The following is an 18354-nucleotide window of genomic DNA, read 5'->3' as shown; positions in this document are numbered from 1 at the left end:
AACCATGCAAACAGTAATGCAGCAGAATACTATCTCTGAACACACATCATACTTTGAAGTGAATAAGCTACAGTAGCAGAAGACCACACTGGGTTCCACTGCTGTCAACTAAGAACAGGAAACAGAGGCTACAGTGGGCATAGGCTCAGCAAAACTGGACAGTTGAAGATTGGAAAAAGATATCCTAGGCCCAGTATTTTTGGGGGAAATAGGACCTCAGTAATTGGATAGGATTAAATCTCAAAATTGGGTATTTAAAAACTAGAAGCTATGATCCTAAAAATAAGATAAGGATTTTGTAATCCAATCATACCTTGAATCTGCATCAAATGTTGGTTTTGGGCATTTCAAAATTGAGAGATTAGGATAGGTTTGAGACTGAAAATCAGGATAATCTTGATCCCACAGAAAGGGTGGATTCAGGATGGATTCAAGGTTGATGTAGGGACATGTGGGACACAAACAATTGTTTTATCCAGTGATTGCACATCATTGAACACTAACCGATCCAAAACAATATCCATTCTAAATGGACAATAAAATATTTTCAAGAAGAACCTCCAACACTGAAACTGGTCTAAAGAAAGCTTTAAAAATGGTAAATGCTTTGGGATGTTATTTGAAAATAATTGTCTAAATGGGTAGGTGCAAAAACAAAGGAATCATAGTTTGTCCTCAGAAAATTGTATGCCAGAATCCAGACTAGTTGGACAGTAAGACACATTGCAGGCATTTAGCAGATGCTCTTATCCAGAGCGACGTACAACAAAGTGCATACCCATAACCAGGGATAAGTGCGCTAGAGGGAAGTACAATTTCAACTGCTACCTGTACAACAAAGATAAGGACCAGGGCCTTTTTTTTTCTTCTTTTTTTTTTAAACAAGCAAATAAACAAACAAACAACAAAGCAAAAGTGACCAAACTTAACTAGCCAAACACTGCTTACCTAGCCAACTAAAAATACTGATACACAAAAAAGTAAATCACAGAAAGACAACAATTAAGGTTCACAGGGAGGTAGGAAGGAACGGGGAGAGGTGCTGCTTGAAAAGGTGCGTCTTCAGTTTGCGCTTGAAGGTGGGGAGAGATTCTACAGTTCTGACCTCAACGGGGAGTTCGTTCCACCACCGTGGAGCCAGAACAGACAGTAGTCGTGAGCGTGAGGCGGAAGTTCGGAGAGGGGGAGGTGCCAAGCGGCCTGTGGAGGCTGAACAAAGAGGTCTGGCAGGGGTGTAGGGTCTGATGATTTTTTGTAGGTAAGCTGGGGAAGCTTTCCAACTGCTTGGAAGGCTAGCACCAATGTTTTGAATTTGATGCGAGCCATGACAGGCAGCCAGTGGAGGGAAGTAAGCAGGGGGGTGAGGTGTGAGTATTTGGGAAGGTTGAAGACCAGACGAGCTGCTGCATTCTGGATAAGTTGGAGGGGTCTGATGGCGGACCTTGGGAGGCCAGCCAAGAGGGAATTGCACTAGTCCAGGCGGGACAGAACCATCGCTTGGACCAGGAGCTGGGTCGAGTAGGGGGTGAGAAAGGGGCGGATTCTCCGTGTGTTGTATAGGAAGAACCTGCATGACCGGGTCTCCGCCTGTGACATGAATAAACTATATTACGTCACATGACAAGACTACAAAATACATCGTAACAAGAACTAAACATTAAAAATAACATGACATGAAAATGAAACGTAACAAGAAATTAAACATAAAAATGTGGCGACACTAGACTAACATAATACGTGACATGACAATAAAATCACTAAGACAATAACTAAACATGAAACATGACATGACAAGCATGAAATGTGACAGAACCATTAATTTAACTTGGGTTGATTGATCAGTAAAAGCATTATGCTCTTAAAACAGTTGTGTTTGGAAGTTGTTTTTTTATATATACATTTTTTAAGTTAAAGTGTGTTAAAGTGTAAACATTTTTTATTAGACTGATTTTGGCCGATGTATTGTGTACTAAAGCAGCTGAATCGGACTAATGTGAAAAGGACTAATTATGCAAACTGAATTTAGAAATTAGACTGACTTTGGCCCATGTATTGTGGCACTGAATAGGACTAATATGCAAACTGAACTACACATATTCCAACATTGACCAACAGATAGAGACTGATCCAAAGACTGCAAATATATCTTCTGTAATCCTGATCGTGTGGTATCTGGATCAGAATGATCCTATTTGAAAATTCTTTGAAGAACCGGGATATAACCTACAAGATCAATTTGATCTGGGATAGCAAAAACAGGGATTTAAAAATCCAGATAATTCTGATCTAGCGCAACAGTTTTGAAATACTGGGCTCAGGTCCCACAAATCTTGATTGCTGCTGCAACATGCAGTTTGGTGTAAACAACATGAATCCATTGATTCCACCAGATCTCAATCCAATAGAGCAGCTGACAAATCTTAGGTCTACCTAATAAAGTGATCACTGTGTGTATCATTACATCAGAATTTGTAGGGCTGCGTGACATCATGTGTACAGATGTATAATTGTCTAACAGTCACCATATGATTGTAAGAAATCATTTTTATCATGTGGCAAATAACTTGTAATAATTCCTGATGTTGTTTTATTTATTTATTTAGCCAATGTGTCAGCCTACAAATAGCAGGGGTCACTTGCAATACACCGAAAGAAAAGGAATGACTGTAGTTGTGCTGGGGAAAAGTTTGTTGATCATTAAAAACTGGGCAAAGTCCATCGTTCAAAGATCACTTCGAGAACGTAGCAGACAATTTCAGACACTTTACGCAGGCTATCTTCAGGACAAGTGAAAATTGTGACAGTCTGGATGTCTGAAAACAACAATGTGGTATACCTGTGAAAACCTTGGTCGTGTCTGGCACGCGCTGTTTATTTGGGTATTTTTGTGCGGGTTCAGGATAGCACGCGTGCAATTACACCCACAGTGTTTGGATTTCAAGCCCCCCTTCCGACCTCCTGAAGCGTTGACATTTTGTGTAATGTTCAAAGACTTTGGCTGCTGTGATTCTGCAAAAGACCAGGAACTGAAGTCAAAATTCAATGGGATTGTGGAAAACTTTGATCAGCGTGGGCACTCAAATTGTGCCAGCTACATACAAAACATCATCTGCCAGGTACTCCCACTTGACCAAAGTTGTATTTTACTCTTTAATAGAATGTGCAATCTATCACAGGAGAGTCGCCATAAATGTAACACTTGATAAATGTAACATGGTATAACTTAATGTATAATTTAAGGTGACTAAAGTAGCCATATGAGGTTTGTAGGTGTGCAGCTCAGTCCTCTACCACTTCCCAAAGGAACGAGCAATGTGATGCCCTTTGCAGAAAATACAAAAAAAGATTTTCAGCGAGCTATACAGAAGCCCATTGAGGACTTCATTAGATATACAGATAATTTTACATAATTGAAATGCCTAGTGATTACTGAGTTGTCAAAGTTAATAATAATAATATTAAAAAATCATAATCCTAGGCTAAATATTTTCGAGTAAATGAATAAATTCCAAAAACTGTTAAGATTTATGACGGCTCTTCCTTTTACAATGTATTTTATTACAATAAATTCATAAGAATGTAAATGATTGATTTCTTTCAAGTTTTATTGTCCTCAATCATGATAAATTCTGCATGTGCAGTTGAATTCTTGCCATTTTGGGTCATGCTGTATCAATTGGCCAAATCAAACTGAAACCGTTCTTCTAATCTGGTACTCTACAGGAGTGCTCACCTCTCGCAGCACACCTGTATGATGCAGAAGACTCTAGCACGCCAGTTCGGTCTCTGCCCAGGCTATGCGGAGACTACTGCTCTGAGTTCTGGCTTAAATGTAGGTCGTCCATCCCCCTGTTAACAGAAGACACACACGTTGCAAAGATAGCACATGACCAAGGCCATTTCTGTAGGTACATGGGTATGGGTGACCCGGACTACTGCTTTCCTAGGCTACTCAACAACGAGCAGCTGACCAGAAACCTAGGTGACATTAGCACAGACTCAGAAGGCTGTCTGCTGCTGTGTTTGGAGGAGGTAGCCAACGGGCTGAGAAACCCCCTGGCCATGGTGCACTCCAATGATAGGACACATCGCTTCTTTGTGGCGGAGCAAGTGGGGCTAGTGTGGGTATATCTGCCTGACCGCTCAAAGCTAGAGAAGCCCTTCCTGAACATCACCCAGGCAGTGCTGACATCACCCTGGGAGGGTGATGAACGTGGCTTCCTGGGGCTCACCTTTCACCCTGAATACAAGTACAACGGGAAGTTGTATGTCTACTACTCAGTACAAGTGGGCCTTGATGAGAGGATCAGAATCAGCGAGTTCCGAGTCTCAGCCAGCGACATGAATGTTGTGGACCATGGCTCAGAAAGGTGTGCACCTTTGATTCGGCGATGCTAGTCTTTTACCTAGGCCTGCATATCTGGTCTTCACAGGAAGGCTCCATCATAGATTACCATGTACTGTATCCCTTGTATTTACTTCATCATTCTTTTGCATTTTGCCATATATTTTTCCTCCAGGATTATTCTAGAAATTGATGAACCAGCATCCAATCACAATGGTGGCCAGCTGCTCTTTGCAGTTGATGGATACCTGTACGTCTTTACAGGGGATGGTGGCATGACAGGAGATCCATTTGGGGAATATGGAAATGCACAGAACAAGTACGAGAAAAACACACCAGCCAACTTTCCAATTCCATTTGCTCAATGCTCCCAATCTTGAAAATTGAATTGAGGCTCAAGATATTAATTTAGACACATAAAAACAATAAGCAATTTTCCCTCTGACTTATTGGTTGATGACATTCGGCAATATTTGTTGCTTCTCACCATAACTTTTTAACTGTAAGAATTTTGCTAAACTTCCTTTTAATATTTTAATACTCCCTGTAACATTGTTGAGGCAGTGTTTGTACATAGTAATGATTTGATTTCCCCTTCAAGGTCCGCCCTCTTAGGCAAGGTCCTGCGAGTCGATGTGAACAACAATGACAGGGGTCCATTGTACAGGATCCCACCAGATAACCCGTTCTTGCACGAACAAGGAGCTCGTCCAGAGGTGTACGCCTATGGGGTGCGGAACATGTGGCGGTGCTCAGTGGACCGGGGAGACCACCTCACCAAGGAGGGGAAAGGGCGAATCTTCTGTGGAGATGTCGGCCAGAACAAATTTGAGGAAGTAGACATCATCGAGAAAGGCCGGAACTATGGCTGGAGAGCAAAAGAGGGATTCTCATGTTATGACAAGAATCTCTGTATAAACAGCTCTCTGAGTGAGTGACTAATTATTTTGATTCCGACTAAAAAAACTAATCAACAAATCAACAAAAGTCTGTCATACAAAACACACTGAAAAAGTAAACAATCATTTGTTTTAGGGTGCCAACTCCAAATTTAGGCCTTTAGAGACTTGTTTAGAATCAGACTGAATTTACCATAACACTTTGCCTCTTTTCTTTAGATGATGTCCTCCCTATATATGCGTATCCACACAAAATGGGCAAGTCAGTAACAGGAGGTTATGTCTACCGAGGCTGTGAATACCCTAATTTGAATGGCATGTACATCTTTGGAGATTTTATGAGCGGGTGAGGCTCTGGGCATCTTTACATCCCAATATACGTATGTAGTCCCCACAATTTGGGAGAACATCCTTTGGATTGAGAAGAGCAACATGTCCCTCTGCCTTGGTCTTGGAGAGCCACACCACAGGGTTTTCATCATTGCTCAGCTCTCAATCTATCAATTAAAGCAATTAACTGATTACACAGATAACTCAGCTCACCTGGCCTATTCTTGCATCTATAGTCAAAACAAAAACCACTCATCTGTAGCTTTCCATGACAAGGGCCGGACACCCCTGAATTAACACCCATAAGGGATTAGTAAAAGTTTGGTATTTAGTAAAATCTCTGAAAAAAGCCAGAAATATTGAATATATTTTGTTGGAACTACCATAAGAACTGCACATCAAGTCGAAGGCTCTGACAAATCTGTCTCTGTGTTTGGTGTCCACTAGCTGTGGCCCTTGTAAAGACTTCCTTCTTCTATAGGCGTATGATGGCACTACAGGAGAACAGACAGACCAGACAATGGGACTACCATGAGATCTGCATGGGCAAGGGACAGACCTGTCTCTTTCCAGGGCTCATCAACAACTACCACAAATATATAATCTCCTTTGGGGAGGATGAGGCAGGTATGACAACATGTTCACTGTGAAGCAATACCACATACATTTTGAGAATATACTGTATTTTGTATTTATACATTCAGGAGTTTGGAATTTGGGTATTACATGCTATTTGCTGGCTTCTCTGTATATATTTCTTTCTCCAGGAGAGCTTTACTTCATGTCTACCTCATTCCCAAGTGCGACATCCCCTTCTGGTGTGGTGTACAAAGTTGTTGATCCATCACGGTGAGAAATGGATTGTGTCAGGGACTGAAATATTCAGAGACTGTGATAAGGTCTGGCTTTGCTGCTGTTTCTGGCTTTGTTCTTGCTTGATTGCTCAGGCCTGATATGCACTTTCTGTTTGGCTGTAGAGTAAGTTGGAAGGAGTGCAGAGAAGCTGGAGAGTTTGGAGGAACTAAAATTTACAGTAATTGTGCTTTCAAACCCTTTTCAAAACAGCTAGCTGTAATCAAAATCCTCAATTTAGTAAATAACCATTAAACCATTAAAACATGTTTTAAAGTATTCAGAAAACATATAAAATTGTAAGACGTGTGTATCTTCACACTGATGTTATTCTATTATTCATAGTATAACTGAGTAATACTATTATTAATATTAATTCACAACTACACATAACAGTGTAAACCCAATAACTAAGAAACAACTCAGCGTTAAGACCCCAGGACAGGCGAGAGCAGCAGACACAGTTCGGGCCACAAGTTTACAGCAACAGATGTGCACCAAGTTATACACAGAGGCCAAGGTAACCTGAAAAAATAGTACACACTAATGGGAACAGCCACATACAGCCAACACCAAAAGATATGTCATATTTTTCTGACATCTGATTTCCAAGATTAATAAAAAATTGTCTCTCTATAATATATGTTTGGAACCAGTTAAGAGCGCATCTGGAGAGACCAACCCAATTTTCAAGGCAATTGATTCGAATATTGTGGTCAATTGTGTCAAAAGCTGCACTCAAATCTAAAAGAATTAGAACTAGTCTAAGATCATTAAATATCTTAGTTAGAGCAGTCTCTGTACTGTGATTAGATCTAAAACCTGACTGGATCTTCTCTAAAGTACTGTTTTCATTCAGAAAGATGGTAAGTTGATTAAAAACTACCTTTTCAAGTATCTTGCCCATGAACGATAAGTTGGATGTAGGTCTGTAGTTGCTGAGGACAGTAGAATTTGATTTCTTCAAAAGGTTTCACAACAGAAGTTTTAAAAGCCTTGGAAAAATTCCAGTGTCCAGAAATGTGTTGACTATCTTAAGAACAGTTGTGGAGACACACTTCAATTTTTTTCAAAAATGTGGTCAAGATGACATGTTGAAGGTTTACTCTGTGCTAAAATTTTACAGAGCTCTGCCTCATAAGTACTTGTAAAGCTTCTAATAGTGGCTGGCTTGGTACAGAGCAGATCATCTAAGTTACTAGTGTTTCTAACAATACCAGCTCTAATTGTTGTTACTTTATTATTTAAATAAATTGCAAATTCCTAACACTTTGAGGGAGAAGCTTGGCTAAGAATGTCAGAGACTGGCCTGGGATTTAATCATCGATAATAATCGATAGTTGAAAATAGTACCCTAGAGTTGCTGCCATTCTCAGCAATGATCCTTGAAAAGTGGGCTCTTCTCTCAGTGTGTACACCATTGTTAAAGTTAGTAATGCATTCCTTGAGGATGCTGCAATGAATCTCTAGTCTGGTTGTTCTCCATTTTCTTTCAGCTCATCTACATAATCGCTTCAGCTCACGGATCATGTTATTTATCCATGGTGTCACTTTATCACAGAGCTTCTTTTTAGTCTTGACTGGGGCGACTTTGTTCAACATGTTACTTAAATTGCTATTAAATTGCTATGGCATCAACCATTTCATTTAACCATCCATCCATCCATTATCTGAACCCGCTTATCCTGAACAGGGTCGCAGGGGGGCTGGAGCCTATCCCAGCATACATTGGGCGAAAGGCAGGAATACACCCTGGACAGGTCGCCAGTCCATCGCAGGGCACACACACCATTCACTCACACACTCATACCTACGGGCAATTTAGACTCTCCAATCAGCCTAACATGCATGTCTTTGGACTGTGGGAGGAAACCGGAGTACCCGGAGGAAACCCACGCAGACACGGGGAGAACATGCAAACTCCGCACAGAGAGGCCCCGGCCGACGGGGATTCGAACCCAGGACCTCCTTGCTGTGAGGCGGCAGTGCTACCCACTGCATCATTTAACCATAGATGAATAAATTCCATAGTCTTGGAGTCAGCACTATTATTAATATGAATATTCATGTCCCCATTTAAAATGATTTGATCATACCCCTTTACTTGCTGCAGTTTCATGAAGACTGTGCTATCATTAAGTAACTCTTTCCTCTAAATCACTCCCTGATGTAGATCCAGATGGGGGCACATTTTAACTACACAAGCACAGAACATGTGCAATGACAAACACTTGGACCCAGTGGAGTTTCACATTTCCCTGTGAGAGAAGTCAGCACAGTAAAACAGTGGGTGAACTAGTGAGCTTTTGGCTGTGCCACATTTTAGTTCTGTCCATCTTGTCCTTTGGTTGTCATGGATTCGAAAACAAGCTGAATTCAGTACTGTCACATTATAACTGAAGTCAGTGCGGATTACATTTTAAAGAGCTAATGTGCAAAAGTGTTACCAGTACATGTTTTTGTCCTGATATGTAGTGTGAATTGTACACAGGTGTGTGCCTTTCTAAACTATGTCCAATCAATCCAATTTGCCACCGGTGGACTCCAGTCAAGTTCTAGACACATCTCAAGGAAAATTAAACCAAACATGATGCACCGGACCACAATTTCAAGTACCACAGCAAAGGGTCTGAATACTTATGAAAATGACATATTTCAGTTTCATATTTTTAATTAATTTGCAAAAATTTCTAAAAACATGTTTACACTTTGTTATTATGGGTTATTGAGTAAGATTGTAATTATGAGTGTAGATTGATGGGCAAAAATGGCAATTTTATCAATTTAAAATGAAATCTGCAACACAATAAAAAAGTGTGCAAAATGTGAAAGAGGTCTGAATACTTTCTGAAGCCACTGTATATGCAACATACCTTCAAGAATCTTGTGCAAAGCAATGAAATTCAAATCAGTATCTTTATACATCACATGTAGGATATAGTAGTAGTTCAGTAATGCTAAATATCGTACATTTCTTTGTATTTTCATGACAGACGAGCACCACCGGGACAGTGTCAACTCAACCCTCTCCCGGTCAGAACTAAAAGCAGCTTGATCCCTTTTCAGCCCAAAGAAAGTAAGTATATTTTCTTTTGAGCTTGCAGCAGATCTGTGATGACTGCATTGACAGTATTCAGTTATGTGAATTTAAAACCTTGTTTTCCAACAGTATTGACAGGAGCTGAATTATCACAACATCATCATAAACTAGTCAGAGCTCGAGAGCCAGCACAGTCTCCAAGAGCGGCAGCACCCCCCTCTGTTAGCTCAACAGACTGGCTCCAGGAACTGTCGAACATGCTGGCGACGCGATATGCCAAGGACGGCTCAAGCCCCGCCAAGAAGCAGCAGAGGAAAGATGAGCGTAAATCAGTGGCCCAACCCCAGAATGGGGACCTGCGGTTGGCTGGAGACGAGGAGGCGCAACCTGACCGAGGCAGGGTGGAGATCTACATCGAGGGGGAGTGGGGGACAGTGTGCGATGACCTGTGGGACGAGAGGAGTGCAGGCGTGGCCTGCCGGCAGCTGGGGTATGGCCTAGCCCTGAAGGCCTCGAAGCAAGCTGAGTTTGGACAGGGCGAGGCCCTCAGGGTGCTGCTGGATGACGTGCAGTGTAAAGGCACAGAGCGGACCCTGCTGGACTGTCAGCATGCAGGAATCGGCATACACAACTGCGCACATTACGAGGATGCAGGCGTCATCTGTGGATACGCATAATCATTTTGACGACCACTCAGCATATTCGAACCTAGGAAATGACAAAAGAGATTGAGAGAGTCCTCGGCGATTTTTTTCTTTGGCATTTATGGCTACCTTTTATGACATTTAATGGAAAAAAGTCTAACTAATTGTACAGAAATTGTAAATTGATTATGAAAAGAAACACACTGAATCCTACGAACAATGCAAAATCAAAAAGATCCAGGACAGAAGTCCCTATCATACTTTTTCATTTCACTTTAATGTTTCGGGCAAGAGCACCTTCAGTCTGTCAAAAACGCACAAAACACAGGTGTAATCAATCACATCGCCCACTTGGGGCAACAGGTTCAATCACATGGGACTTTGCATGCTAAATATCATATAGGCTACAGCCTGCCCACCATTCCACAGTGAAAGTCACTTTGATCACATTTCTTCCCCATTCTGACATTTGCTATGGAAAAACATCTGAACCTTTTGACCGCATCTGCATGCTTTTAAGCATTTAGTTGCTACCACATGATTGGCTGATAAAATATTTGCATGAACAAGCTGGTGTACAGGTCTACCTAATAAAGTGTTCACTGAGTGTATTTTTGGTTTGTTCCTTTTACTTGTGGTGAGGGGGTATATTTTAAGAGTACATGTGGCCTGGGACCGTGTAGACAGGCGAGTTAAGAGGGATAGTGCAGTAACCATGAGAGGGAGGAGAAGGCAGTCTGGAGTGAAACTGCGTGCCCCGAAATGGGCAGAAGGCAAGGCAAGCATTTGCAGGCCGAGTTGCATCCCTCCTTTTTGTTTGTGTGAGCATGTGAGAGTGTGTGGACCCTCCTCTCCCTGGTGCGTTGTACCCCCTTAGGTGGCCGAGTGTGGGCGCTGTGTCGTGTGGGCAGGCTCGGGAGAGGGTGCGAGCAACTGGAGTGAGTGTGGAGCGCGGGAGCGCGGGGGCGGGGGCGGGGGCGGGGGGGGGGGTGGGGGGGGTGGGGGGTGGGGGGGGTATTTACCAGTGTGTGGTGTAGGGGGTTGAGTTGCAGTGTGGAGATGTCCCTCTCCTGGGGCTTCTCTACTCCTGATACCCCAACAGTTCCACAAAAGCACCAGTTTTTAATTATTTTTAAATGCTTTATTCCAGAACTGTATAATGGACAGTTGAAATCACTTCATCTGTGATGGTTACATTTTGATGCTAAGATATAATGTATATATACATCTTCCCCTTGCCAATTTACAATCATTCAGTGAATTGTTCATTGAAACACCAGTACAGTATTTATGAGAATCATAATCAGTACTTTGTATAAATTATAGCACTTTCAAAATTCAATTATATAGATATGAGGGTTAATTTGAAGGCAGCAAAAAAAACATCAAATAAACCACAGAATTGAATAATATTGTTCAGCGCAACCTTGACAAAAACATGGTAAATGTCTCCATCTGGACCATGCGGTCAGTCATGAGCATGGCTTCGAGATCTGACAGTGCAAATCACACCCCCCTGGGGCCTCAGACTTCCTGTATCTTCAATGCCAAAGGACTGTCCTGGGATGAGATCCAATTCAAACCTCTGTAGCAGTTTTGCCATCACAATTTTTGCCTCGATCTGTAAAGAAAAAGTTATCTAGTACATAAAGTATAACTTTGAAGCAGTGTTTCTTAAAAACATGGTTTGGTGGCACTCAAAATTAAATGGGTCAAAACTTCCTTGATATCTGGAATAGAGAAATAACTTTGGTATCGTTTGAAAGCTTACACTCTTTCAAGATATGTTTTGGAGTCAATGTGACTGATTTGATAGAGCTTTGATAGAGTCTGAAGTAAAAGTATACTGTGTGTATGTGTGTGGTGTGTGTGGGATCTGTGGGTTTGTATGTGTGTGTGGGTGTAATGGGGCTCCCTCACCTGCGAGAAGTTCTGCCCCAGACAGGACCGAGGGCCCAGGGCAAAGGGAAAGTAGCAGAAATACGGCCTGTAAACATTTTAGCAAAATGCTCAACATATTCCACCATATACACATCAATACTCATGCCACTCATACACAACACACTGAACATATAGATTTATAATAGATCCATTCTGTTAAAATGGACATACATTGTTCTCACAAATATTCATTGGGAAGAGAAGGGGGGGGGGTTTAAGTATTCCCTCACTGGAGCCAAAGAACATCGAAACATGAATCCATACTGATTACTATCTGACAGACAAGACTCAATGCAGACCACAAATTACTCCCATACACTGGTTCTATTAATCAGTGACTCAGAATCCACTACTTACTTCTCTGCATGAGGATGGAATCTATCTGGATCAAACCTCAGCGGATCATTGAAGAATGTGCCCAATCTTCCACACACATAAGAGCTGACCTGCAAAATCCAAGAGAAACAGCTAACCAAAAGCAGAAAAAAAAGAACAGAGAAACAGACCAACAAATCCAACTCAAAGGACATATTAACCATGGGCGGCCTGTAGGGTAGTGGTTAAGATAAATGACTGGGACACCTGGTGTAGCCACAATAAGATCCGCACAGCCGTTGGGCCCTTGAGCAAGGCCCTTAACCCCGTATTGCTCCAGTGAGGATTGTCTCCTGCTTAGTCTAATCAACTGTACGTCGCTCTGGATTAGAGCGTCTGTCAAATGCCAATAATGTAATGTAATGTAACCAATCACAGAATCCAAGAAATATACCAAACAATGATGCAATCTGAGGTATAGTACAAACTGAGAACATCATGGCAGTCAGGAGTACAGATTCTTCCATATGGTACACCATCTGTAAAATCTGCCTCTTCCTCACCACCTGTTCAACCTAGCCAGGAGGCAATCATCTCCTGTCTGGACTTCTCCAACTCCTTGCAGGCCTCCCTGCCTCCACCATCAGACCTCTGTAGCTCATATGGCTGGTCGTCAGATCTACAACCCACAACCCCAGACTCAACCATGTCAAAGATGGAAGACTCCTTGGGTCCCCTAATACCCGTTTCATATGCTCCTTTTTCTCTTTCTTTGGATTCTCTTTATAATCAAATTTTTTGGTCTAATTGTTATAAATATGGTTTGTGAGATGAATCAGAGAATCAGAGGCACACAATTAACTAATTAGCGAATCCAAAAACTCATCAATGAATCAGTAAATGACTGATTTTAGAAGACAAAATAAAATGCACATACTGTAACCACTGCGCCTCCTGGAATGTTGATTCCATCAAGGATGATGTCTTCAGCCACCAACCTAGATGTGCCAGGAGCAGGAGGATATAGCCTGAGAGACTCCTTTAAGACCTGTGCAAGAGTGAAGTGAAGGTCATTCACCACCATGCTTCTGCATCAGGTAGTTCACTGCCAGAAGGAAGGGTGTTTTCACACTAGTAGAATCACACTAATAGAAGAGTGTGATTATACTAGTGTGTGATAGGAGATAAAATATAGTGTGTGTGTGTGTGTGTGTGTGTATGTGTGTGACTGTGTGTGTGTGTGTGTGTGTTTTACTGACAGTTATTGAGTCGATGCCGAAGAAAATGACATAGTTCCTAGCCCAGGACAGAGTGCACGCATTGCATTGTGCGTGGATTTTGTGCAGTTTGTCAATGTGCAGCAGTCATTTGACGACACCTGAGATAAGTAGGTCAACTTCCCAATATCCTCATATTCAATCTCCTGCTTTGACCCAATGACATCATCCACCTCTTTCCTCAGCCTGAAAAAAATGGCAAAGCCTTTCAGAGTTTACCAAAGCCTTTCAAAAATAACCTCTGACCAAAATACAGTTTCCTCACTTACTTTGCTAGTATTTCTGGTGCCCTCCCCAGTTCCCTAACAGTAAATTAAATTTGATTGGCTGTCGTTTCTTGTCCTGGTTTCAAAATACAAACAGACATGCATTTTGGAGCTGTGGCTTTAGTTGTTGAAGGGTTCTTGTGTTCTGTTTACACTATTTTTAAAAATTGAAATAAATATTGCATCTCACCAGCAATGAAAAATGTTACAAAGTTGTCCAGCATCTGCTCAAGGTCCTCGTCCTTTTCCACCTCTGTCGAGATTAAGCACTCAAAACATCATGAAAATGCAGACTTCCCTTTGGGTTTTCTCTGTAAAACATCTTGAAATCTGAAGATAGTAACATGTCATTCTATTTTGTAAAAATCTGAATATTAACTGCTATAGAGGAAACAGTTACAGTCATATTTCACATATATACAGTACTGTGCAAAAGTCTTAGGCTGTATAACATTCAGCATAGATACATTTCTTTCAAAAATAATTAAATGAAAGGCCGTAAATAAACGTACTATACATTTTACAAAACATTTTAGTAATTTGGCAGAAGAAAACGGAATCAAATCAATATTTGTGACCTGTTAAAAAACTGCATCACTTCTCTGAGATAGCCAACGCTGTCCTGCACGGAGGTTGTTCCAAGCATGTTGGAGATCTTGCCACAGATCACTTTGGTTGGCTCCTTGCTTCTGATCTCAGCTTTGATCAAGTTTTTATGTAAAAAGTAGTCAATTGCTTACAGTAATATGTTACTTTTTTAAATTAAATACAAAAATGTCTCTGTAAAATGAAATATTTTGGAAAATGAATATTTGGAAATCTCAAATGTGTTCTTTTATACTAACACAGACAAAACATATGCTGTATGCACTGTATATTTGGATATTGTTACTTGTCCATATTCTTCTTCTGCAAGAAATTCTACTTGTGCAGGCCAGAATGAATTTCTGCTGTGATGAACTAGGATTTTTTCTTTAAAATGAATCAGTATGTGAGCAGAATTGTCCAGCCTGCTGTGTATAAAGAGTGAGAGGGTGTACCAGCACATTTGAGGATGTGGGTGAGGATGTCTTTGGGCACTTCTTCCCCTTGTTGAATTGCCCTCTTCCGCTTTGCAATGCACTCTGCTCCAGTCTTTCGGATTAGCTGTACAGACAGCTTCACATGTTTTATGAACTTCCAGTTCCAGGGATATAGCTGGAGTTGAATAACAAATGTTAAAGGACACGTAGAGTAGAGTAGCTCATACTTTTCCAGTGAACAAAATGCCTACGCTTACCGCAAAGAGAGGGTTTCTGAGACTGTGAATCATTCCCTGCAGACATAGGCATGTGGCCTTGATGAAGTAGGACTCAGTATTGTTAAGTAAATCCAATTCCATCCCAAAACCCACCTGTAAGTAAAGCAATAAATTAAATCCCTATCAAATTTGTCATAATGCCCTCTTATCCTAGAGGGCCTGTCTACAGTGTCTGTAGAATTTAACTCTAGCTGGTCAGCTAGTCAGCTTCTATAGCTGTACAGGTGCAACTCGTTTGCAGCAAGGGTTCTCAAACATTTTATTCTTCAGTGTCCCTAAAAATGACCTACATTTCAGTAAAATGGTTATTTATTTATTTATTTAAAAGCAACTAAGTGGTGAAATAACATGCAAAGCAAGAATGTCAAAAACAGGATGTCATATATTATTACCTGTATTTTGTATTTATGTCTATATATGTAAATGTGTAATAAATTACATTACTGTTAGGGAACTGAAAGGAACCACTCACAGACACTAAGATTGCAAACAGGGAAATACAGGGTAGGTAGAAACTTGGTCAAGCCCAGGTAACGGGTCAAAGTCCAAGCAACCAGAGCAATGTGGAGAAGGCAGGGTGAGACAGAGGTGGGAACCAGAAGATCATTCAGTAGGGCTAGAGAACAAGAGGGTGAAGGGCTGGAGCAGGACTTGGACGGAGATGGGCAGGCAGGCTGTTATGCCGGGGGGAACAGAAGAACCAAAAGCAGACAGGGGTACAGAAAAAATGGCAGGTTTAATTTCAAAAGCAGGGGCAGACAGGGCGGAGTCAAAAAACAGGCCAGGGTCAAAAACCAGGGAAACAGGAAATCCCGACAAACAAGGGCAAGGACTCAGGAACAAGGGCAAGGGCTCAGGAACAAGGAGGCTAAAACTGGGGGAAGGAATAAAGGGCTCGGGACTCAAGAAACAGGACAAGACGAACTAGCAGCGTGCAACTGAAAAAGACAGGTATAAATACACAGGGGAGTGAGGGTGGTCTAACAAATAAACATCAGGTGAGACACATGAAAGGGTAATAAGACAATAACGAGGGGGAAACGAAAACGCGGACTGGATTCACAAAGACACACATGTAATACAAACGGCTCCGGACTAGGGAGTAGACAATTTGCAGAGAATCAGGAGATGCAGAGATAAGGAGAGACAGGTGCGAATACTTCGCTGAAACTAAGCAAGTAATCAGTGATATAATAGGGAGGCGGAGTTACAGAACAGAATTGAACTGGAGATGCATTAGTAAGTTAGTTAAGAGATTTAAATTACAAATACCCAAAACTAGTGAATGTTTGACAAACATATTAGTGTGTCGGTATAATTAGTACTGTACAAATTCTATGTTAGTTGGGATTAGTATATTAGTAATATGTACAAACATGAAATGGAGAGAAAGCAGGAAGTAAGGAATGCAAGATTGGAAGGAAGGTTGAACCCCGTAAACACCCGAATAGTGCGGCACGCAGACAAGGGACTGGCTGGGCTAGTAAACATTCAGACTCAGACATCACAGGGGTAGACGAGTGCAAAGACTAATGACTATAAACAGAACACCAGACATGAATATGAAAAATAATAAATAACAAGAATAACAAATATAAACAATGATAAACTAAGAGACAGAACACAGGAACATAACACAGGCAGGAGGACTGGAGCATGGCTGGACAGAGACAGGGAAGGCAGGCAGGAGAACTGTAGCAGAATGGAACGACACAGGACTCGGAGACAAGGACTCAGGAAACAGGTAAGGAGCTGGCAGGAATAAACGCTGGAAAGTACAGGACACAAGCAGGAATGCATGGCACAAGATGATCTGGCACAGGACAAAGAAGCAGGTAGGAAATACAACACTAATGATGAGACAACGAGAAACAGGTGAAAACACATATCAGGTGCAGGGGGCATGGATACGTAATAGGGGAAATGGGAAAACGTGAAACGGAATACAAACACAGAAAACACATAGACACAGAGAAACCAGAAAATGAACTGTGGCACAGAAGCACGGGCCGTGGCACATTACATTACATTACAGTCATTTAGCAGACACTCTAATCCAGAGCAACATACAATAATGTGCAAATCATAACCAGGGATGACCAAGCGCTGAAAACCATAGAGAGAAGTGTTTATGAAACCTTGTAGGATAATCAGATAGCCAAGTGCCAATACCACAGTTATGGTAATTATAACACCATGAATAGGAAAATAAATAAACGTGACATTGGCTCAGGTGGTGTCCTGCCCTGGGTGTGTCGAAGTGACCCTGAGCAAGACACCTAACCCCAATATGCTCCTGACAAGCCGGTTGGTGCCTTGCATGGCAGCCAATTGCAGTTGGTGTGTGAGTGTGTGTATGAACAGGTGAATGAAAAGCATCAATTGCATAGCACTTGGATAAAAGCACTTTATAAATTCCAACCATTTACCATTACCATTTAGGTAGGGAGGGAAAGGTGCAACCTGAAAAGGTGAGTCTACAGTCTGCATTACAATTACACTGATAATTATATATCCAAGGGCATAAAGTACAATGACCCAGAATTTTGTTAACCTGGTTTATTTGATCTGTAATTTTATTTTTTAACATGAAATCTGTACAATATTTGTTCCATTATTTGAACCCTTAAAATGAATAAAAATGCTGCATATTTGCAAGAAAGTACTAAGTAATATTTTCAGATTTTGTTAATTTGTCCAATTACATGGGGGCTACATATAAACCGTCAAGGACTATTGCAGTTGTATCTGTACTTATATTGTATTTGTATTTATCTTGGTAATTCCTTACTGACTTGGCCTATTTGCCATGTGTACTGGACATAATGTTCTTGGCTGTACAACTGATTCTTTGTGAATTGTATCCTATCAGACCTATTCTGTAGTTTGCCCTAATGACCTTGATATGCACTTTTTTGTACGTTGTGCGCAGTTGGCAGTTTTTTTTTATATTAGACAGCAGAAACAAGTTAAATATCTCTCCATATACATGTGTTCCAATATATTAATAAAATATAGAATAGAAGATATTTTGTACAGCAGCATAGGCAGAAATATTCATATAGTCTGGCCTGCATAGAACCAGGTAGGCCAGAACTACCTCCCCACTAGGTGGGCCAGGATACTATTGAGGTGGCTGTGGCCG

The 18354-nt window shown here is 41.3% G+C and overlaps 2 protein-coding genes across 2 annotated transcripts in view; one reads left to right on the top strand and one right to left on the bottom strand.

The window, feature by feature from the left end:
* The first annotated feature begins 2750 nt into the window (after positions 1-2750).
* LOC133129268 (HHIP-like protein 1) lies at positions 2751-10721 on the top strand. Its single transcript, XM_061243231.1, has 9 exons — positions 2751-3116; positions 3724-4370; positions 4521-4664; positions 4947-5275; positions 5464-5590; positions 6056-6201; positions 6342-6423; positions 9420-9502; positions 9596-10721. Exons 1-9 carry the CDS (start codon positions 2826-2828, stop codon positions 10141-10143), a joined length of 2397 nt encoding a protein of 798 aa, XP_061099215.1. The 5' UTR covers positions 2751-2825; the 3' UTR covers positions 10144-10721.
* A 626-nt stretch (positions 10722-11347) lies between these two features.
* LOC133128840 (cholesterol 24-hydroxylase-like) overlaps positions 11348-18354 on the bottom strand; it is a 28802-nt gene continuing 21795 nt past the window's right edge. The window contains 9 exon segments of the mRNA XM_061242647.1: positions 11348-11731; positions 12031-12097; positions 12409-12497; positions 13304-13414; positions 13745-13829; positions 13913-13985; positions 14100-14162; positions 14950-15106; positions 15189-15302. Of these exon segments, the coding sequence (XP_061098631.1) occupies positions 11579-11731; positions 12031-12097; positions 12409-12497; positions 13304-13414; positions 13745-13829; positions 13913-13985; positions 14100-14162; positions 14950-15106; positions 15189-15302 (912 nt within the window). The 3' untranslated portion in view covers positions 11348-11578.

Source organism: Conger conger, chromosome 5, assembly GCF_963514075.1.
Source record: "Conger conger chromosome 5, fConCon1.1, whole genome shotgun sequence".
NCBI lineage: Eukaryota > Metazoa > Chordata > Actinopteri > Anguilliformes > Congridae > Conger > Conger conger.
The sequence above is the reverse complement of the archived record's forward strand: the minus strand, read 5'-3'. Positions and strand labels throughout refer to the sequence as shown.